Below are 24,329 nucleotides of genomic sequence, written 5' to 3' on the forward strand. Positions count from 1 at the left end.
CAAGAAGCAACCTTCCATGGCTGGGACCCCCACTCACTTCAGTTGAGGGGCTCCCAGCTGTGCGTGCACCCCATGTATCCCCCTGCCCTATGGTGTGTGAAACCCCTGAGATGGGGGATCACCACTGCAATGATCCTCTTGCCCCAGGGTTTCATGCACCCCTGGGGACCAGGAGACCACTACAGCAGCAATCCTTCTACCCTGAGGGTTGCCAGGAGCCATGCTGCAGGGACTTAGGGTCTGCAGCTGTGGGACTCTGAGTCCCTATGCTGCTGGGACCTAGTCCACAGCTGCAGGGGATGAGAGTCCCCAGCCATGGTGGGACTTGCAGCCCCAGCTGGGCAACATGGATCCCTGTAGCTGGGAACCCTGTTAGCTGATGGGGCTCCCAGCAACAGGGGAGATCCTGCTACAAGTGCAAATTAAAGCTTAATAGCCACCAGTATAAAGTTAGTTCACATTTTTTAGGTCTAACTTTATAGCTGGTTGGAGCTTTTGATTAGTGTGATAGCTACTTTGCATGTGTAGCTGGTCTCAAGGTAACTGCACAATTAATCAGTTAATTGTGAAATACCTTATAATGTGTAGAGGGAGCCATAGATATTACTTCCATCATAACTTTGGTGGCAAATTTTCCTCATTGCTGCTATGTGCTTTCAAACTATTCCTACAGGCCCTGAGCTAAAGCCCAGTGAAGTCAAAACTCTACTGAGTTTGGGATCTAGCTCATGATGAAGGAATATTGCCTGGGAATAATACTACTGTCATTCTGTTCTGAAAATGTGGTAGAAATCTGTTAGATTGCAGAAGACATAGGTCTATACTGATTTTCCTAAAGGGGAGCAAATCTGGAAACAACATTTTTAAAGGAAAAACTGAATTTTCTAGAAAAGAAAAAAATATTCTAAAATACATGAGAGGTGCCAGAGTTTCTGAAGCTGTCCAGTTTATCAACCATAGAAGAATAAACAGCATACTTATATGTTGCTTTACAGCTGGGAGTCATCATTTTGGTATGTTTCATAAATGTTATTGGTCTGCAGTTATAAATAAACTTTACATTATAGAATCACAGAATTGTAGAAAAATATGGCTGGAAGGGACCTCAGCAGGTCATGAACTCCAAGCTCAAGTTAGCTCCGGCTCACCCAAGTGTCTGTCTAGCCTACTCTTAACATTTTCAATGATGTAGATCCACAGCTTCTCTAAGTAATCTGTTCCACTGCTGAACCACCCTCATTATGCAACAGAGGGGCTTCATCTTTTGTTAATGGCATTTTATTCAATTAGTTATTTTATAGTAACTGTTAATTTCAGGGATTTCTGCAAACTCCACGCATCCGGACAATTTCAGTTAATTTTTCCACCCATCTCCACTTGGTAGGAAAGGCATATTTCCTAGCAGGGAATAGTTAATAGCCAATATATTACCACTAGGTACCAGATCTACTAGCATTTAACATTCATTAATTATGATGGTCGTAATGCTAGAGGTTAGAATCTCTTCTAGTCCTCTATGATATTAAAAGCCAGATCCTCATATGGCATAAATCAACATAGCCTTATGGCTACTGAAGTAAGTGGGATTATACCAATTTACACCAGCTATGGATCTGACCCTGGCAGTACTGTAACTAGGTTTGGGACAAAGGGGACCAGGGTCAGCTAAGACTCCTTGCCCTCCTGCCCAAGGTGCCAAAGATGCTAGTTACATCTCTGGGCCCTGGCAGTGTATGCAGCACTTAAAAGCACAAGCAGGGAAGAATAATAAAGAGGGGTAAGCACAAGAGAGGAAGAAAGAAACACTTAAACTGTGCTACAAACAATCTACATTTTCAAACTGCCTCATAATTTATACACATTTAAGTCACTTGCTTTTGGAGCTGCTCTGAAATTCGAAGGAAGTTACAGCAAAGATCTGGTAAATGCAGTTTAGATGGTTAAAGCAGAGCAAAGTACTCTGCTATGAGGACAGTACCCACAGAACTGTTCAGGAAGTCAATGGGCTTGCATTTTCCAATAGCTGTCTCCCATTTTGTGACCCTGAGCTACAGCAGGCTCAGATGATGTGACAGTGGCTTGGACTGGCTGAAAAACAGGGTTTTTAGTTCATGGGAAATTTCAGGGGTTTTCTTTTACTTTATGTACTTTTACTTGCTCTGAATCAGACTGAAATAAAAATATTCCTCAGTTTCCCATGAACTGGAAATCCCTAGTATATTTCATTTTGGAAACACTAAAATAGGAGGTTTCCTATTTGAAATATGCTGCCTGGCCTCTGTAGCTGTTTAGTGAAATTGGCAGTCTTATCAGTTTGCTGACAGCTAATGGCAGTCAAGAAACTGAGAAGAGAGTCATGAGGAACGGTAGGCCAGTGGCTGGCAGGCAGCCCCACCATGGTGGACTGTATAGAGCCACAGACCTGGGAGTCTGTCCTGTATCTCTAGGCTGTGAGTCTCAGCTGGGCAGCAAGGTTTCTGGAAGACCTGAGAGACCTGACTCAAGCTGGGGTCCTCAGGGCTTCTAGGTTCCCCTGCTTTGCAACTAGGGACTGAACCCATTTACAGCTGCTCCTCCCAAGGAGGAGATTCATGATTTATGATTCATGATTCTAGCTCCATAGCAGACAGGTTGCAAGGTCAAGCATGGTTCGTTGCCCTAGATTGTAGACCATGATATCTCAGTGCCCATGGCCATGTGGAAGTCTGGTGTTTCTGTCCTGGAGCTGTACAACCCAGAGTGCCTCAGCACTTCCATGGCCTCTGGCTCCCTGACAGACTCACTAGGTGGGCTCCCCCAGGATCTCAGATCCTAGAAGCACAGAGGCCCTGGAGCAGTCTGCTAGGAGTCTAAGCAGGGGCGCACCAGAATCCTGCCTTGCAACAGATGGTAGTTCATCAAACCCAAGCTATTTCAGATTAAATATTTCAGGTTCAATTAATTGCTCTTCTCGGCAGCTCTCATTACTTGGCGGCTGAGCTCAGTAATTAGACGTCTAAATGAAACTAGCTGTGAGCAAAGAGGTGATATGGAAACCCTTTTCAGAAACAGGCCCATAAAACTTTATCCATAACATTCATTTATGTGACATGCCTATGTGAATATATATGTTTCTCAAAAGTGTCTGTATTTTTCTTTTGGTTGGATTTGTTTTGTAAATGCTATTAATCTGTTATTAACTTGAAACTCTTGGAATTATTCAGGGCATTTTGCTCATCTTTACCTGGGAAATCTGTGTTGCAGGGTTACTCACTGGCACACTTTCAGTCTCTCCTGTGGGAATAAAGAACTTTGGTCAATTAAAATGACTTATTATGATTACTATAAATAACTGGAACAGAGTGATTTGCAGGCCCCTTCAGGTGCAAATCTCTTTTTCAGGACTCAGTTCTGATTTGGGAGAGGTGGATACTCTATCACTTATAAAATCAGGTTCATTTATAATACAGGAATGGGCAAACTGGGTCAAAGCTGAAGTCCATCTAGTCTGCTGCACACTCCAACAATTGCCAGGACCATGCTTCCTGAAGCATGGACAAAGCCTCACAGTATCTAATTTTGAATAAGCTACTCACTAGGGAAGTTCCATCCATCAGGTAGTAGGTAGTCTGTCTGTTTCATCAGTTTTGTTCTGAAGTATTATGGCTTTATAGCTCTAAGATGATAGAATTTTAATATAAAAAATACGGCTAACTTTACTACACAAGTTCTCGTTATCCATCTAAATGTTCAGTCCCCTTTTTATCTTACTAAGCTCTAAGTTATATTTTGTAGCAATCAGTTCCACACATTCATTGCATGTTAGATACTTAAAGAAAAAGCTTAAAATTTGTGGGTTCCATTTTCACTGAAGTACCCTGACGTTTTCATTAGGTGGCAAGGTATCAGATGATCAAAAGCCTTAATTGACCAAGGAGCATAAATGCCATTTTTGTAAGTGTCTTAGATACTAAATCTAAGGTTAGGCATACATTTTGCATCAACACTGAGTTCATATTTGAGTGATTTTCCTACCACCATCACAACAAGTATCAGCTTTCTTCAGAACACTATTTTCCACTGAAAGCCAAGAATGTCTGTGTTACATGCTGGGTCCTCATGTGAAAATATGTGGTACTTCATGGGTAATGTAGTTCTGTTGCTTTGTACCTGTATTCTCTTCTAATAGCCAGATCCCAGATAGATTTTATCTCTTGGGGTGCCCTGTGGCCATACACATCCCATTGTACACCATCTCCCCTCACTGAAAGGAAAGCACATGGTATAATGTGGGCAATGTAGTCCAACCAGAGAACCCAGCCTATGGAAGACAACGGGAAGGTGAGGCATTGGCACAATACCTCCCCCACAGCACCAGGGCAGCCCTTCTGAATCAGAGTATCTGGGATTTTGGCCTTCAAATTTGGGATTTCAATTTTTTGCAAAAGATGCTCAAATTTTCCTGACAAGAAAAAGGAAAAACTCAAAGAGCCTTAGGCTCCAAGGGGCGTGCCTCACTATGGAGCATGGGACCTGGGCTTCTAAACCACTTTGCATTGACTTCAGCATCTGAAGGATTATGGCACTAACAAAAGGTACAACACTACCTGCTGTCTGATATGAGGACAGGTTCATACTAGGATTGTGTAGGGTGCTGTAAGTGGAAAATGTGTTTGTGTAAGAAATCACATCATGAAGCCCAGATCACAATCAACATTTGACTATATGTCCTCAGTTCTTCTGACAAAGAAAGGCAGTTTAGAATTATAAACCAGGCATTTACAAGGCTAGATAGATCCTGCTTGTCTAACTTCCCAGACTAACAGTGAATTGAGAAGGATTTACATCTGTGGTTGCTGTAGTGTTGTCTCTGAAGTCTGCAAAGCAAATTTATGGTCAGTCTAGAATTACCTCTCGGAGGCTCAGTTGCATGGGAAGACCTCCAACTTGTAGCAGTGTCTGAGTAATGCTAATGACTGGAGAGAGAAAATCAGGGAAATAGACTGACCATGCTTTGGTCTCTCGTGGCTTGGTGCCCTACTGTTTGGTGGTCTCACACTTTCCTGTGACTCTTCATTCCTGAAGCATTGACATTAATGGTCTACTTTGTATCAGATTCTGTGGTTCAAGCAAGCTGGATTTACAGCCTATGAGAACCGGTGTCCTACTCTAAAGGGCAAAGTTGCAGTTGCCAATTTTAAAAATTAGAACAGTAAATACTGAAAGACAGTGTTGCTCACCCTCCCTCAGCTCTGTAGGGGTGAGAAGGAAGTAACAGCTTTTCCCATCCCTCCTCCTTGGATGGGTAAAGGCTTTCTGGATCACTGCCCCCAATTCTCAGGGAACTGAGGCACAATGCTTCCCAATGTTCCCCTACAGTGGAGCAGTAACTCTTGCTCCTTACTCAGGGCCAAGCCTTAAATGGCACAATCCAGCCTTGATTAGCTCACCACTGGGGGGACTGGGTTATTGCCAAGGAAAACAGGGCACCTGTGCATTAGCTGTATGATATTCTCAGTGATGTCCTGATTCAGGGAAACATGAGCTAATTCTCCACTGAATCATAGAAATAAAAGGCAAAAGAATTGACCATTGCCTTTTGACCATTAATGTCAAAAGGCAGAAGAGTCTGCACACTCTTCTCTGACCCCATGCATAGTGACTCCTTCCACTGTCTAGTGTTTTGTCCAACCTAATTTTAGATGGGTTTGCTGAACTCACCATTAATGATCATCAGGTTCCCACTTTGAAGTTGTAGGAATGACAGAGAATGATCAAAGGGTCTTACTACAACTCCAGAGGAGCATGGTTGAGCTTCGCTCTAGATTTACTCCCAAATATGTCCTTGGCTGACCCAGCTGTAAATAGATACTGACTCCTTAGGCTGGAGACTCAAAAGCAGCTGGACACGATGCTGGCCACATCATTCCTTGGGCACTGGGAAACAGGCATCTCTGACAAGACCCTGAGTCAGCCTTTCCCCTCCCCTGTCCCATGCATGAAACTGGCTTAATAAAATTGCATGTTTGTTTGTTTTTTTAATTAGATTTTTAAATTTCCTTTCTGGTTTGGGCCCTTCAGAAAATGCACATAGGTCATATTTTCATGCACTTTTCCACAGCCACAAAAACTAGACACCGACATTCCTCTAAAAAATGAAGCTAAGATTCTCACATAATCATGTGGCTTTGGGAGCTGGGACATTGAGAAAATATCCATTCTTGCAAGACTCCTAAATAAATCATGTGAGTTGCAATGCTTTCTGTGCATTTTTTTCTAGTACATATTTTAATAGAACTGGACTTCTACAGTAGGACAGGTATCTAGTAACCTTGGAAGAGGTTGAGCAGATTTTTTTAATGTTTGATAAACTTTAAATGGGATCTTAAAAGCAAACACAATTGCTATGCACAAACACAGGCATTGGATGCCCCATCAACTGACCAATCAGAAAGAAGAGATGAGTGTGGATAAAAAAGTTAGGCCTAAGATGATATTGGAAATCCTACACTGACAAGGTTCAGAGAGTGAGTTGCTTTTTGTATCCTGTGGTTGTACCCAAGGATACTAGATCCAGGAGTTTAGGAATGAATGGAGAAAGTTTTGGTAATTTATCTTAAGCCTTTGCACCAAGGACTCAAGTATGACTTGTGGCACCATGGCCCACACTAGGAATGATTCATAGAAATACTTCCTTTGGGAGGTCAGGAAAGCATAGCTCTGTCCAGGTCCCTTCTCCAACAGCGCTCCAGAGAGCACCACACTCACTCCCCAGCTCCTATCTTGGTCTACTACCTTATGGGGAATAAGAGAGGGAGGCTCGACTTCCTCTCCACTTCAGGATGGTTTCTCAGACTGGCCTGTAACTTGCAGCCACCAAGGGTCATCCTATTGACTCCCATGGGTTTGGATTGGGAGCCAATGGTGCCTAATGCAAGTTCTTAGACACAAGCGTTAAAAATACGGATACTTCCTCAGGGTCAGCAGACAGTGGAGGGCCCCCTACATCCTCCTTCTACCACTGTACTGTCCAGAGCAGAACACCTCTTTAAAATCCAAGGGTATCCATTAGAAACCTGCTAGAAATTCACCCCATGGACCCAAGGCAGAGCACAGAATATTATTACAGAGCTGTGGAAAGTGAAGGTCTTAGGTTACCTTCTCATTTCTGCTTTGACACAGAAACTTCTGCAGCCCAGGGGGTAATATAAATTAATTGAAAGCATCCTTGAGTTAATTTCCTTCTCAGCTGGTTTTAATGCCTGGGATCTAGGTCCATAGGTCTAATTTAGTGAAATTAGAATAAAAAAATTAACCCTGCAGATCCCATGCTGTAACTTAATTTACTTCTTGAGATATCCATTATATTCTGGAGGGGAAAATGCTAGCAGGTCCTGCTCTCAGTTAATGCTACCTTACTGAAGTCCTTTTACACCATCAGAATTTGGTGCTTTATGGAAGAGTTGAGGGATTTTATGACTAAACACTGAGGGTCCCTCCACCCCTGCATTGTTCATGCTTTCACACTACTCAAAGACTCATGGACTCTACCCTAATCTATCCTAATCAAAATGGGAACAGAGGAGGAGAAAGTTGAGGCAGTGTGGGTTAGGATACATGGAGGTCATAGGGAAAGGGACTTGGTGGTGGGGGCCTGCTACAGACCACCACACCAAGAGGAAAAGCTAGACTTGGGATTCTTGAGGCAGCTCTCAGAGGCCATACAGTCTAGGGATGTGGTTGTCATGGGGGACCTGAACTACCCTGACATCTGCTGGGAGGAGCTGTCAGCCAAATCCAGCTGTTCACGTAGGTTTTTAACCTGCATGCAGGACCTTCACCTAATGCAGGAGGTATGTGGTCCCACTAGGGGGAATGCCTTACTGGATTTGGTGGTGGTTACGGGGGAGGACCTGGTAGGGGACCTGCAGATTTGTGGTCACCTTGGGGACAGTGACAACCAATCAATCAAATTCACCATACGGCGTAGTGTGGGTAAGATAACTAGTAGGGTGGAAGTGCTTGACTTTAGGAAGGCTAACTTCAGTGTGCTTAGGTGTCTAGTCAACGATGCACTGCAGGAGAAGAGTATTGGTGAGATGGGAGTCCAGGAAGGGTGGTCGTTCCTAAAGGAAGCGATCCTTCGGGCACAGAGGGAGACTATCCCAGTACGAGCGAAAAGGGGGAAAGGAGCCAAAAAACTTCCATGGCTAAACAGGGAAATCCAGGGGAGTCTAAGGGCAAAAAAGAAGGCATATAGGTGGTGGAAGCAGGGGAAAGCTACCAATGAGGAGTATACCTACTTGGCCCGCACTTGCAGGGAGGCAGTTAGAAAGGCCAAAGCAATGACAGAGCTGAGGCTGGCAACACAAATTAAAGACAACAAAAAATCTTGTTTTAGGTATGTAGGGAGCAAAAGGAAGATGCAAGGCAGCATAGGACCCCTACTGAACAAGGAGGAGCAATTAGTGACAGATGGGGGGACAAGGCTGAGCTATTCAATGAGTTTTTTGCCTCAGTGTTCCTGAACAGGGCTCAAGATAAGTGTCCTAACGGGTTCTCAGATGGGCATCAGAGGGACACCAGCCCAACAACTGTCGATGCTGACTTGGTGCAGAGTCTCTTGAATGGACTGGATGTGTTCAAGTCAGCAGGCCTGGATGAGCTGCATCCGAGAGTACTGAAGGAATTGGCCGGTGTCATAGCAGAACCACTGGCATGGCTGCTTGAGCACTTGTGGCACTTGGGTCAGGTCTTGGAGGACTGGAAAAGGGCCAATGTGGTCCCTATTTTCAAGAAGGGGAGGAAGGAGGATCCGAGTAATTATAGGCCACTCAGTCTCACCTCTATCCTTGGAAAGGTTTTTGAAAAGATTATGATGGATCGTATTTGTGGGAGTCCAGCAGGAAAAATAATGCATCAGGGAAACCAGCATGGATTTGTAGCAGGTAGAAACCAATCTGGTTTTGTTTTATGACAGGGTCACAAAATGCTTAGATGCAGGAGTAGAGGTGGATGTCGTTTTCTTGGACTTTAGTAAGGCCTTCAATACAGTATCTCATCCTAGTCTCATAAATAAATTAAGAGGCTGTGACATAGATATTTACACGCTTTGGCGGGTGGCAAATTGGCTTAGTGGTTACACCCAGAGAATGGTAGTAGACGGGTCGGTATCGACCTGGAAGGATGTGGGTAGTGGGGTCCTGCAGGGTTCGGGCCTTGGACCTGTACTCTTCAATATCTTCATCAGTGACTTGGATGTAGGTGTGAAGTGTACTCTGTCCACGTTTGCGGATGATACTAAATTGTAGGGTGAAGTGCACACTCCAGAGGGTAGGGAACCATTGCAGGCAGACCTGGACAGGTTAGAAAAGTGGACACTACACAACAGGATGCTCTCAGCAGCACAGAAGAGGAAAAAGATCTTGGAGCCATAGTGGACTCCAAGATGAACATGAATCGTCAGTGTGACGAAATCATCAGCAAAGCTAACTGCACTTTATCATGCATCATCAGATGCATGACAAATAGATCCAAGGAGGTGATACTTCCCTACTATGCAGCATAAGTCAGACCACAGTTGGAGTACTGCATCCAGTTTTGGGCACCGTACTTCAAGAAGGATGTTGATAGACTCAGCGGAGGGTCACTCATATGGGTAGGGGCTTACAGGACAAGCCCTATGAGGAGAGACTGAGGGACCTGGACCCCTTCAGCCTTCGCAAGAGAAGGCTGAGCGGTGATCTTGTGGCTGCCTACAAATTCATTAGGGGGACACAGCAAGGGATTGGAGATGCTCTGATCACCAGGACATCTTTTGGGGTCACAAGGAACAATGGTCACAAACCGACAGAGAGCAGATTTAGGCTAGACATCAGGAAGAACTTCTTCAGGGTAAGGGTGGCCAAAATTTGGAAGGGGCTTCCAAGGGAGGTGGTGCTCTCCCATACCTTGGGGGTCTGTAAGAAAAGGCTGGATAGGCATCTGGCTGGGGTCACCTGACCCCAGCACTCTTTCCTGCCTAGGCAGGGGGTCAGACTCGACATTCTGTTGAGGCCCTTTCCGACCCTAGCATCTATGAGTCTATGAATCTGTGAAACATTGGAAACAGAGATGGAAGGGGTCCTGAAAGGCCATCTAATCCACCCCCCTCCCCCACCTCAGGGTAGGACCAATGAAAACAGCTGAAATAGTATAAAAGCAAAAAACTGTTGCTTTTTCTACTAATGACAATAATCACCTACCATCATAAAAATCCCCCAAAACTTAGGCTGGCAGAGACCTTGAGAGGGCATATGTTCCAATCCCCTGCTCAAGGCAGGATCATCCCTGTCTAAATCATCCCAGACAAGTGTTTTATAGCATGCTTCACAAACTTTAAATTTAGGAATTCTTTTATCAGTACAGAAAGGCAGCCATCTCTGAGACAAACAGTGGTCATTTACTGACCAATGTACAGAAACATGACAAAACAGCTTGGAATGGAGAGTGATGAATGCTATATCCAAATGATCCTGCAAGAAGCTTTTAGGCAAGCCAAAGAGAGTAATGCTCTGAGCTTGTAACCATTAAAGCATGTGCTTAAGTTTAGAGACCTGAGAAGCCCTATTGACTTCTGTGGGAGTGCTTATATGTATAAAATTAATCCTACATGTACTAAAATGCTAACAGGATCATGGCTGAATTTGGTAGTTAAGTGCATATCACTGAAGTTAGCAGTAACCCTCTTGGGAAAACTGACTTGGAATCTTGAATTGCTGTATGGGATCAGATTTCAGAGGCTGTGGGCATGTCTACAGGAGATGCTTTACTGCATAGTAGATTAGTCTACTGTGTAGTAAAGTGTCATTGTCTACACGTGCTCACATTTGCTGTGCAGTAAATCAGTCTACTGTGCAGTTAGCTACTACCTATAAATATAGGCAATAAACTCCTTGGGGAGAGCCGGGGAGCTGAGCAGTGCCAGTACCCGGGACAGCTTCCTGTCCCCTGTGGCCCCCTGCTGGCTAAGTTTACCAGGAGTAAATTTGATCCCAACCAGTGTCTACACATGTTTTACTGCGCAGTAGATACTTCACAGTAAAACATGTGTAGACACTGGCTGGGATCAGATTTACTCCTGGTAAACCTAGCCAGCAGGGGGCCACAGGGGACAGGAAGCTGTCCCGGGTCCTGGCACTGCTCAGCTCCCCGGCTCTCCCCAAGGAGCTGGGAGCTGATCAGGACCAGGATTGGGGAACTTTCTGTCCTCTGTCCCTGCTCCCCACATGGAACTGGCTACTCTGGAGAGAGGGGAGCTGTGAATACAGCAAATAGCTGCCTTAGGGGACAAGTGAGGGCTGGATTCCCAGCCTCTGCTCACTCCACAGATCAGCCAGCTTTTCCAGGGGCTGCTCCAGGGGACGGGGAGGGCTAGATTCCCAGCCCCCTTCCCCCTCCCCTTCCCCCTACCCCAGAGCAACCAGCTCTGTGCCAAACAGGGCAGCTGCTGGCAAGCCCCCTGCCCCTACCCTCAGGCTTTCCCACAGCTCACCCACACAATGGACAGCTCCCAGCAAACCCCCTGCCTGGCATCAGGTCCCTTCCCAATGTACATGGGGCCAAGAGGCAGCTGCTGCTGCAGCTGGCAGAGCTCTCCTGGCCCTGTGCCCACTGGGACCATCCCATGCCCCTTGCCAGTCACCCAGGCTAGTGGGGAGACCCTGGAGCTCCCCCTGGCTGCAGCAGGGGGGCAGAGCAGGGAGGGAGCAAATCTGCTCCCCTGTAGGCTTACTGTGCACTAAGCCTATTTCAAATTAATAGCATGTGTAGGCATGCCCTGTATGTCTCTGAAAGATGGCTGGGAGTCTGTAATGTTCATTCAGCATTGGTTTTAAAGCTTGAATATTTTTAATGAGTAGTTTACTTCCTGAAAAATGCAGATTTGGTCACTCCCAAATTATCTGTGAATTTAGACTGAATTAGCTAAATCCTTATAGTGGGGGGGGGGGGGGGGGGCGGAATCAAGGGGCAGATTCACAGAACTGCTTGGGAAGGTGCTGCTGCTGCTTCCCATTTTGCCTAATAGTCCAAATATTCACATGGACATACAGAGACACAAATCAACACTCCTGCTCTGGCTCAGACAGCATGGACCCAACCTTGGGTCCTACCTCCAACATGAGGAGTCTAACTACCAGGCGGGAGAAGGGCTCTGAGGGAGTGAATCCTTCAGTCTCCCTTGTAAGAGCTATTCCAGTTTGTCTGGCATATTTAAAAACTCCTCGACCTGAAGAGAGAAGCCAAAGGAGAGAGGAAGAGGATACATGACATTCTAGCCTCGTGAGTATAATGGGAGGTGGACAGAGGAAGCACCAGTAGCAGCTGACCTGTGCACCTGTCCTTTCTTTTCCTTGGCTTTTCATAAATATGGCTGAAAATAAAAGATTTCATTTCAGGATGAATGGAATGTTTAATTTCACATGAAAAAATGGGGGGTATTTTTAGGGCGGGAGGGGATGAGGCGAGGGTTCCATTTTGGTGAGAAGCAAAAAACCAAAAAAATATTTTTGGGCTGATCCAAACCCGTTTTTTTCCCTACAGTTCTGCTGTCAATGGGAAAACCTGTTATTTGCACTACCTTAATTGGCTTTACTCTCAGCTCTGGTATAATGCAAATAAGTACACAAAAAGCAAATTATTCAAAAGGATTAAAGTCTGAGTGCAGAAGTTTGGGAGTAAAAAGCTGGCCTTGAATGTCTTCTGTGCAGAGGAGTTTTAGAAAATAACAAATGTACTACCTGACTCAAATTTTCTGGAACATACTGTTAGTCCTTATCCCCCCACTACAGACTTTAAACAGCCTATTAGTAGATATAGCTAAGGAGTGAAAACTCCTCCAGTTTACACAATGTACTTAAACATATAATTTATTTTAAACACACACATAACATAGGATATGTTTAAAATTAGGCATGTGCTTAAGTACCATGTTGAACTAGAGTCTATGGTTTATGTGATATACAATGTTTTCTTTAATAAAATCAGCCTTCCCCCCAATCAAATTAACATATCCATTGCCATGTTTTCAAAATGGAAGCCAAAAATACAGCAACACTGTGCAACAGATACACAGTCCTTTGATCTCCCACTTTCTGTGGAAATGTATTGTATTTGTTATAGATCCTTCCTTTTTAGAACCTGGGAAAGGAATGGAATATTTCTACATTTTCCAATTCAGATAAAGCCAGTTTTGTTTCTAGACTGAATGGGTGAGGTTTTCCATCACTCATGGCTCTGTTCTAACCATATGATAAACCAAATCTCAGCCAAGGATGAAAGGTTTTGAAACACATTCCCAGTCCAATCTCTTTTATCAAAGAGGCTTTATAGGGCACAAGGTTATATGGGCCAGTGGGGGTCCTTTATAAAAGGGAGCTTTTTCCTGGGTAGATGCATAGTTCAGTTTTTAATGTCAATAAGTGCATGAAGGGTTGCATTTTACCTTCTTGTTTGTTTGAATCCATGGCTGCTAATGGTTATGTGGGTTGCCAGAGGGTTCTATCTTCACTTCAAAGATCTTCTGTTGTTCACTGAAAACATCCCATGGTTTAGAGTAACTAGCATGTGAGTCCAACGATGCACTGGATGATCTAATCCCTGTTTTCAGAATAAAAGCATAAAGGGTTTAGTGAACTAAATCTGTTTGCAGATACCTAAAAAAAACATAGCAAAAAATAGGGACTGAGTGGAGCTGGTACACCCAAAGCAGTGACATGCTGACAGTTCAAAACCTCCCATGTCATCTTTCAAGTACCCCATGTTTTTAGGCCCAAGGGCTTAATGAGAAGCATTGAGGAGCTAGCTGTCTGTTCTCACATTTAGACTCATTCCTAATGTAAGAGGGAGGACCACATGTAGCTCCCAAGCTGCCATTTGCCCCCTTGCCCAGTTGTTCCTTCTAGTAGAGATGGGGTTGGAGTGCAAGAGCTGCATACACTGCAGCCTGGTAGTTAGTTAGACTGCTCATGTTGGAGGCAGGTCCCAAGGTTGGGTCCACTTTGTCTGAGATAGAGCAGGAGTGTTGGTTTGTGTTTCCCTATCCCCATGTGAATATTTGGGCTTTTGGGCAAAATGGGAAGCAGCAGCAGCAGGACTTTCCTATACCCACACTGCACGTTGGTGGTGTGTGTGGCCAGGAAATGGGGGCACATGTTGTGTGTGCAATGGGGGTTATGGGGGGGAGCCAGTCAGCTAGGCAGGCAGGCAAGCAGGAACATCTCCCCTCACCATGTGGGGAGCCCAGGGTCCCCCCCACACTGGTCATACAGCAGACTCAGACCAGATCCCCAATTCTCTCAGCTGCATACACTGACTGAGCATCACCTGCCTCTGCACACACAAGGTACAGGGTGAGCCAGGCTGTCTGTGTTGCAGAGCCGGGGCTGTGGGGGAGCTGGGATGTGTGTGCTATGCAAGCTGGGGGTGGGGGGATGGTGCTTGGTAGCTCATGGGGTGAGGAGGTGCTTGGGGGTGCCTGCCTGCCTGCCTGGCATATGACCCCCATGTCTAGCCCACATGGTGTGCAGCCCTCGGCTGCCTGAAAGTTGGATTTGATAACATTGGCTTCTGGAGGCCTCTCTCCTGAAAATGCTTAGCCCTACACATACCTGTATATACATAAATAGTTCCATTCACTTCAGTGGGAATAGCTAAAGGATGGAAATTGTGCATCTGCTTAAGTAGAAACCTCAGTGAAAATTTTAAAAATTGTGCTTCATTTTAGAACTAAGTGATCTAGAATTTTCACTCCTGATGCTGGGATTGTTCTTCAACCTTTTTGGATTCAAGACACTCCTTGTTAGAGTCAAGGCACCCCTTACAAAATGCCAGCTCATAGCTTTCACTCATTCCTTGACTACCGATAAATAATGGAGGAATTCTTCTGTTGCAAAGAACTCAGAAAGACCACAACAGGTGGTTGTGATGATCTTGCAGCACCCCAGGGTGCCGCACCCTAGTTGAGACACACTGGGCAGAGATGCTGTCTACAAAGCTGAGTTAATTTACATTGTTTCCAGTTTCTGGATCATATTTCAGCAATATAGTAACAAAATGCTCTTACGTTTTGCTCAGCAAAAGCTGAGAATTTGCAGAACACAGCAAAACTGGGGGAAGAGCATGAAATCACAAGGTCAACATTTCTTCTACATGTCTAGGCTTTTCTGTTTTAGATGCTGAGTCATCAATTTTTGGAGAACAGAATAAAATGTGCATCACAATCTCATTTCAAAGTCTCCTTCATGCCAATTGTCCCAGCAGGAAACTCTGATCCTGTCCTACTGGAGAGGGAAAATGTGCATTGGGATATGACAGAGTGGTGGTGTTTCATTCACCTGTGATAACCATTCCAGCGCTCACTTATTGGGAAAGAGGAAGAAGTGAGTGGAGAATGGCATCTTTTGAGACTAACTGGTTTTGAGTGACATGAGTTTTTGCAGACAGCAGTCTACTTAGTCAGATGCTATGGATAATGTTCATGCTGCTCTGAACTAGTTAGTCTCTAAAGTGTCACTCTTTCCTATGTTTTGCCTGACTGCAGAGTGAGTTGGCTAACCACCTCTTATTGGTGACTAGTGCCCAGCTTGATCTCTTGTCATTGACGGTCCTGGATGAACTCCAGAATGAGTTCAGTGTACATGTAGAATTCCATGCAACAGACCTTGGTTGTATTGCAGATATATTTATGGAGTGGGGAAATGAGATAATTTTTTTGCTGTGGAGGGAAGAGAAAAATGGATTGATTTTTACTTAAAATTGGAAAATTTTTCATCTGAAACTATACTGAGATATTTTTGAGATTTATTAAAAAAATTCCAAACATGAAGAGACTGTAGTTGAAACTATTTTATAACACCCTGCCATCCCCTTCTCTCTAGCACATGATAAACTATGTTAAAATAATGGGAAGATCACAGAGCCAAGCATCAAAAGCTAGGATATGCCAGAATTCAGGTTCCCAATGCAGTCTTAATCCAGCCCCCAGGATTAAGAGTTTCTTTAGCATTTTATGCTCTTTTAACCAATACAAATAGCCAAAGTTCATTACACTGTAAGCAATAGGTAAGAAATTGGGATGTGTTATATTATGCAGCTGGGCACTTATCTAATACACATACAAGTAGAGTACACTGTAGGTCCTGTTCCCAGCTGTCAAAAGTGATTTTATACAATCACTCCAATCTCTAAATACCCCAGGCATAAAATGTAGGAAATTCCTATTTGCCTTCTAGAATGGAGGCATGTGGCTTTGCCCAGTCATAAGGGATGTGATTTGTACAAAATTATTCACACAATCAGAGGCAGAGCTCATTTTGATTTCTATTACGGTAGTAGCTACAATCCTAATTAGGGAGCAGGGCCCCAGTGTGCTATACTTGCATAAGGGTAAAAGACAGTTCTGTTTAAAAAAAGTTTACAGCTGATGCACAGGATTAGTTGATAGTAACTCGTAAATGGAAGAGCCAGAACAACTTATTTGGAAAGCAAGCTTGGACGGAGTTCTGGGCTTGTACTGAGCAAATGTGCAAGCTGCAGGTGTGTGGGATTGACTCGTAGGGGGTTGAGTCTGATGATAAGAGTGGTGCATGGGCTGTACATGGCTGAAGCATGTACAAGGATCTCTCACTGGACATCGTTTCCATGCTTGCCTTGGTTGGGATACATGAGGACTGTCCTTGCACAACTTTAACTCTCTTTTAACACTGATTCTTCAGTGAGCATTACATTCTACCCAGTTCTTGAATGGCAAAACAAGGGCTGGGGAGCTAAACAAGAAGTTTTTTTGCTTTGTCCAGCTGTAAAGAACAACTTGCAGCAACAGCATTTGTGTTGTGTAGAACACAAATAGAGGCAGAAGCAAAGAAACCAGGCAGGGAGAAGGCTCTGTCATGACCCCATCTGTTTTATGGGACCCTCTACAGAATAGCTTAGACATACCTAAGGGAGTCCTGAGAAACTTTCCTGTCCTAACAGCGCAGGCTTCTTTTGTGTGAACTACAGCTGTCATCGGTAATGTCCTGATGGAACCTTATGTTCTTCATTAAATTAAATAAATTACATTATGCTGGATACTTTCCAGCACGTAAGGGTTGCTTCATAACTCAGTGCCATGTAACACTGCCTGTTTGTCCTTCTTCCTTCTGAACTGGTCATTCACCAGTTCAGGGCAAAACATATCAGTCTTTATCCAGTGCTAATTCATGTAAAACTCCCATGCCTCTCTGTAGTAGGGCTGACTCAGAACCAGATGGGAGCCTAGTCTTCTAATCCTATTTGTTTTCTCAATAATAAGAGCTTTTATACTCTTTCTAATAGTTTGGACTAAAGTATGTGTGTATGCATATTTCATCTTCAAGACCAGTAAATTTGCATTTACTGAACAGCATCTATCTTGCTCCTGTCATATGTAAAAGGTGTTGAAAGAAGGGAATAGGGAATTGGACATAGGACTCTGCTTGCAGATAGCAGCTGTAGATTCAGGGGCCCCCTGGGGTGCTGGGGCAGCACGGCCCAGGCAGCCATCCTGGCGCAGGCATCTGGGGCAGGCAGTGCGCACCTCCTTCCCTTGGGCTGGGCCAGGGCCAGAGGCTAGGGGCAGGTGCGGGGCTCCATGGGGGCAGCATCAGCATCCTGAGGCTGTTTTTTGCCAGGAGGCCCTATGAGCAGCTCCACTCCCACTCCCACTCTCTGCTGTCTACGGGTGGCCACTAGCACCTCTGGGACACGATGGGATGGGACAGTCTTGCCCTGCTGTGGCCAGCAGAGGGGTGGGAAGGTGGGCAGCCAGGGGCAGCACAGAGCCCAGGCCCACCCACCAGGACAGCCCTGGCCCTGGCCCCAGCCCTGGCCCCAGCTCGTCCCGCAGTGCTGAGGGACTGCAGCACAACACTCACAGAGTTGAGGAGCTGGGCCAGGTCAGGGCTGGGGCCACCTTCACCTCAGCACTGCTCATGCCCCCTGGCTCACCCCAGAGGCAATGAGGAAGCCAGACAGGTCCAGCCACAGCCCCCTGGCTGGCACAGAGAGAAACTGCCCTTACCTGGTGGGAGGCCTCCAATTTTCTTCTTGCCCAGGGCCCCAATAAATCTTAATCTGGCACTAACTGATAGTGAACAAAAGTGCATGCACCCATTGAACAAACGCTGCTTTGATTCCATCATCCCCTCCAGGAGCACGGCCTGTTAAGTGGTTGGTATGTCTGAACTATCAGGGGATCCAAAGCTTGCCTGATTGGCCAGGTCACAGAAGGAAAGCTTTCTTGGCAACCAGGAACTCTAGATGCATTTTTTTAACCAAAAAGCAAGTTCAGATTGTGCAAACTGGGTACGTCACAGGGGTCACATGAATGCTTCAAGAAGCACAGTCTGGCCTGCAGGCCAGGCATCTGAATCTCTGCTGTTGGGGAACATGCCAACTAAAATCACATGTTCAGTCAAAGAGACCAGTTCTTTAGAACACTGCCCACCTCCAGCCAAAGCACAAGTTCCTCTCATGTTTAACCCATGTTTTCAGAAAAAAAACCCCAGAAAGGCAAACAGGCAGGATGGGCATGGTTTGGCTCTCTTGGGGACAATCCCCCAGCTGAGGGACATTCAGTGATAAGACTCTGGCTCCAGCCCTGCTCTTCTTTTAAATGGGAAGCTGCTCTGATATCAGCTGCTATGGAATCCCCCAGGGACAGAAGTGCTCTCAGAAGTACAATTGTGAGAACCACAAGAGCTCAGCCTTTTTCCATCAACACCAACACCTTGAAGGACATTTGAAAACAAACAGAAGGTCAGCGCTCACAAGGAGGACAAGCTGTCTGGCTCAGCCGAAAGCACTATGAAGACCAAGTCCTGCAATCCTCAGTCAGAGAGAGTAGTACCTTGCCCAAGAGCACACGCAGAAGGCTTAGGACCAGATTGTAACTGAGCAGCCACATTCTGCATTAGCCAATATGTCTGACTGGTTTTCTGGGACAGCTGCAAATATAGGGCAATTCAGCATTCAGATTGCCTGGGACTATTGCCCACTTTCATCATTCAAAAATCATGAGACTGGTTTAAAAATCATGAGATGCTTTAAAAATTACAAATGTGGCATTGTTTCTATTTACGTTCTGTCATCTTGGCCTCTGGGGTACATTTGTCCTTCTTATGATAAGGGCTAGAAAATGTATTTTTCTTTGAAAGTTGAATTTCTCACAGAATCACCAGACTCTGGGAGCTTGGGCCTTAAAAACCACCAAAATTATTGCCAGACTCCTAATTAAATAGTGATAACTGGCATGGTTGTCACGCAAATATCACAGGGAGTTTCCAAAGAAGTAATTTGACAGAGGCCCTGCCTCTGGAACCTTCATATCAATGAAGACATGAGAGTGGCAACAGTTAAGGGCATCAAATGGATTATTAAAAAAAAAAATCCCGTTTCCTTTTTATTTTTACTCCCTTGCACAGGATATTCTCCTACCAGTTAGCAGCACAGTGATAAGCATTACATATGTAAACTACTTACCCTATCAGACCGGGGTGGGGTCCAAGTGTTTGCTGGGCTGCATCTATATGAATGGAAATGACATGCAGAGCTATTGCAGAATAATTGTTCTGCAGTAGCTACTCTGGTATAACTGGAATGATCTGTTTCAGGGCATTTCCCCCATGTGGACCTTCTATTCTAAGGCAGTGGTATTTTTTTTCTGGAATGTTAACTCTATTATGGAAGTGGAGCACGCGTTCTGGGAAAAAGTCTCCTTGATTTCTGAATTGAATGTCTGTGCAGAATAGTGAGCATGGAACAACTATTCCAAAGCAGCTATGTGCTTGCATAGCATACAGAAGAAGCCCTGCCAGTCAATTTCCCCCACACAGATAAGCCCAAAAGACTAAAACTGTCCTTCCAGAAGAAAGCAATAGCAGTTTGCCCCTGAGTAACTAGCAGGCATTCAACACATTTTGACCCTTGCAAACCAGAAAGCTGTAGGTACCAGGGATTGGCACCCATAGTTTTTCTGATACTCCCCTCTTCCTCACACCACCAGAGGAAACTTGTCTGCACCTTTGGGCCTTAGAGAAGCCAGAAGGACACAGGTAGCTCAATTCACTTCCTCTCAGCAACTAGAAGGCAGGAGTACAGGAAGGGGGTACAGGAGGCTCCCTCGGCACTCAAGAGGAGAGATTAGGGCACACTGACCTTAAATCAGTCAGTGATGGCCTCTGATTCTTGAGGAACAGCATCAGTAGAGGAACTCCTGCTAACAGTCAGCAGTATAGGTGCCAATGTATCTGATTCAGTTTAATATGTGATCTAATTTTGTGAATGCATGCCTGCATCTCAGACTGGGTCTCTGCATCTCACTCTGCTCTGGAATAGATTTAGGCCCATGGGGCACAAAGAACACAAGGCTCTATGGCAGCAAATGGAACCTCTGTGTACATTCCTCAAGCAGTGTTTGTGGAGAAAAGATAGGATAAAAGATGCTTTAGCAGAGAACCAGGAAAACCCGAGATCCTATTATCCATGACACCTATTCAAAACACAGGATACAGACCAAGCAAGAGGTCATTTCAGGGTCTGGCTTCACATATGAGTTCCACAAGCATTATGGTCAGATGCAGAGGACATAGGTCACTGCCAGAGTTTCCTAACCTGTGACTTGGCACAGCTTTACAAGCACTCGTGGTGCTCGGGCCAGATGCCAGATGATTGGAAGATAGCCAATGTGGTCCCCATCTTTAAAAAAGGGAGGAGGCAGGACCCAGGCAACTATAGGCCCGTCAGTCTTACCTCAATCCTGGGGAAACTCTTTGAGAAGATCATCAAGGAGCACATCTGTGATGGGCCGGCATCAGGGATGATGCTCAAGGGCAACCAGCACGGTTTCATTAGGGGCAGGTCATGTCAGACCAACCTGATTGCCTTTAACGATCAGGTCACAAAAGCATTGGATGTAGGTGTCTCCGTGGATGTAGTCTTTCTGGACTTCAGCAAGGCCTTTGACACTGTCGACCACCCCATCCTCATTAAAAAACTAGGCGACTGTGGCATCAATGCCTACATGGTCAGATGGATTGCGAATTGGCTGAAGGGTCGTACTCAGAGGGTGGTGGTGGACAGGTCATATTCGACCTGGGGGGAAGTGGGCAGCGGAGTCCCCCAGGGCTCGGTCCTTGGGCCTGTGCTGTTCAATTTCTTTATCAGCGATTTGGACGATGGGGTGAAAAGCGACCTGTTCAAGTTTGCTGATGATACCAAAATTTGGGGTGAGGTGGGCACGTTAGCAGGGAGGGAAAGACTGCAGAAAGACGTGGATAGGTTGCAAGGGTGGGCTAACAAAAACAGGATGCGTATCAATACGGACAAATGCAGGGTACTGCACTCGGGCAGTAGTAACCGGCAGCACACTTATAAGATGGGAAACTCCCTTCTTGAGAGCATGGAGGCAGAAAGGGATCTTGGAGACATTATTGACTCCAAGATGAACATGGGCTGACAATGCGAGGTCACGGTTGGCAGGGCTAACCGGACCTTATCGTGCATCCACAGGTGCATCTCAAGTAGGTCCAAGGAGGTGATCCTCCCCCTCTGTGTGACACTGGTCAGGCCGCAGCTGGAGTACTGTGTCCAGTTCTGTGCACCCCGCTTCAAAAGGGACGTGGACAACATTGAGAGGGTCCAGAGGAGGGCCACCCACATGATCCGGGGACAGCAGGGCAGACCCTACAACGAGAGGCTACGGGACCTGAACCTGTTCAGCCTTCACAAGAGAAGGCTGAGGGGGGACCTGGTGACCATCTATAAACTCACTAGGGGGGACCAGAAGGGTTTGGGGAGTCCTTGTTTCCCCTAGCGCCCCCCGGGATAACAAAGAATAACAACCACAAGTTGTTGGAGAATAGGTTTAGATTAGACATCCGTAGGAACTACTTCACAGTCAGGGCGGCTAGGATCTGGAACCAACTTCCAAGGGAAGTGGTGCTGGCTCCTACCCTGGGGGTCTTTAAGAAGCGGCTTGATGCCTACCTGGCTGGGGTCACTTGAGCCCAGTTTTCCTCCTGCCCAGGCAAGGGGTCGGACCTGAAGATCTACAAGGTCCCTTCCGACCCTACTTCTATGATTCTATGATTCTATGGCATATTGCACTGCCCTGACAACACCAAACACCTGGTTCTGTGATTGTCAAAATGACTGTACCACATTCTACCAGGTACAGACCCAGCCATAGCCATTCAGAAATTTGCTGCCCCAGGCTCAATTACTATAACTGATCCTATCTAGAAAGAGCTCTTCCTGATATAAAGCACAGAAGCTCATCTGCTTAGTGACACAGACCACCATAAACAAACATTTCAGCCCAGCACTGCTCTATGCAAACCCTGGCTCTCCAATTTGGAGAGCTCAATAAAAGCTCCCTGTTCAGATGGGACGCGTGGCAACCCATGGTATTCAGCCCAAGGTATTTGAGAGGTGTCCCTCCTGTTAAGATAAAAACTTCTCCTATTTTACTGGCCCAGTTAAAGTAATAGCTAGTCAGAGAAGGCTCATGAGCCCAGCATAAGTGTCAGAACCATCCCAGGAGCTGGGTCAGGACTGTAAGACTCACTCCCACAAGACAGGATGAACAGAGAATGAAACATTTTTGCAACACAATGCAGGACTCACCCTGCCATTTAGTTTTCTTCAAATAATCTCTCTCTCTCTCTCTCTTTCTCAAACACACACACACGCACACACGCGCACCCGCGCACGCGCACACACACACACACACACACACACACACACACACACACAGAGTCTACAGAGCTGTTTCCCCTGTGACACAGAAAGAAAGGAGACTGTGCTTGCTAATTCTATTTTCTAGTATTCTAGATGTGCTGCTCAAAGAGTGTGATAACAGGGACCAAAATAGGACATCTCAGCCCGAAGTAACATGTGGACTGGCCATATAGCAAATGGCTGGTTTATGGAGAGACAGAATAGGGACAGAAGGTGCTTCTGCTGCAGCTGCCACAGTTGTGGGGACACCTGCTTCTGGAGAAGCCCCAGGTAATTAAGGAACTAAAACCTGGCAGCTTCCTTTTGCAGGCATCTTTCCAAGTTGTGGATGGGTTGGGGTTTTCCCTTTTCCTCTCCACTGGGAAAAGGATAGGGTTCTGACCCTTGAATCTAACCTCTTCCATTCCTCTGGTAGACAAGGCATCATGCCAAAGTTAAACATCAACTTCTTGGTAGACCTCATGTGGGGAAGGAATGGAATCATCCTATGATTCCAAGTCACCCCATCTTCAAGTGCTTCCCTGGGCTGTCCATGGGGATCTGGGGAGGAAGAGATTCCTGTTGCAGAGACAGCACAGGATCTGTCATCTCTACATGAAGAATTCCCTCCATGCATGGAGGAAGGGATGGGGCCCAATCCCCACTCCTTGGATTCCCCACAGCTGATGCAGCAATGTGGTACCACCTTTGTTTTCCTAAGACTGTGCAGTATGGAGTTCAGAATGTCCTAGTTTGGAAAAATGATTAATTAAGTTCACAACAAAAAGGACCAAAAAATGCTAGTACTGATAATACAATGAACCAAAGTTAATAAAACTCTTATAATACCAGCCAAAGCATGTCTTAATATGCTGACCCTATGGTTACTATTCATTTAGCCTTTAGCAAATTCTGTTTCTGAAATCATGAGCTGAGTCTCCTAATTACAAAGAAAAGCTACGTACCTATTTTTGCCTTATTCGTTGAACATATCTGCTAACCTTTTATTAATACCATGAGATATATTCAATAGGTTGCTTTCTTTAACAAATCTGTTTCCCAAATGTGTATAGAGAGATGCAAGTACCCATGCTAGTCTGAAGTCAAGTAGAAGGCAGGGTAGATTTGCACTTTATAGATTAACCAAAGTAGATATACCATGGTAGTTGGCATCTGATGAAGAGAGATTCAGCCCACAAAAGCTTGTGCTATCTATATCTATATCTATATCTATATCTATATCTATATCTATATCGATATAGATATATAGCTTAGTTAATGTGTAAAGTGTAAATCTACCCTGTCTCCCAAAGACGTGTCAGAATCTGTCCACACCCTTATTTGAATATTTCCAATTTCACAACTATGTCAATATATTTCTCTATTAGTTATACAGAATGCATGAAGACATTTTCTCATGCAAATTCAAAGAAGTATTTCTTGCATTGTTTTATGCCTAAGTGCTGACTATTCTAACTTATTCTTCATACTTTTATTTCAAATTAATGTGAGATCTCAGTATGAGATAAGATATGAGGTTCTGTACAATTTCACTAATATTTTAGAGACTCTAG

General features: G+C 45.2%; 1 protein-coding gene across 4 annotated transcripts in view; it reads right to left on the reverse strand.

Moving 5' to 3' along the window:
• ARHGEF33 (Rho guanine nucleotide exchange factor 33) overlaps positions 1 to 24,329 on the reverse strand; it is a 65,055-nt gene that overhangs the window by 40,295 nt on the left and 431 nt on the right. For 3 of the 4 annotated variants that reach the window (XM_059720290.1, XM_059720292.1, XM_019480061.2), the window contains exons 2-3: positions 13,463 to 13,617; positions 3,224 to 3,273 (exon numbers count right to left, since the gene is read on the reverse strand). In XM_059720290.1, coding sequence (XP_059576273.1) covers positions 3,224 to 3,273; positions 13,463 to 13,484 — 72 coding nt within the window. In that variant the 5' untranslated portion in view covers positions 13,485 to 13,617. Of the gene's footprint in view, positions 1 to 3,223; positions 3,274 to 13,462; positions 13,618 to 24,329 lie in introns of those variants that run through there. The other variant, XM_059720291.1, reaches the window with a different exon arrangement.

This window comes from Alligator mississippiensis, chromosome 1 (assembly GCF_030867095.1).
Source record: "Alligator mississippiensis isolate rAllMis1 chromosome 1, rAllMis1, whole genome shotgun sequence".
NCBI classification, from domain to species: Eukaryota; Metazoa; Chordata; order Crocodylia; family Alligatoridae; genus Alligator; species Alligator mississippiensis.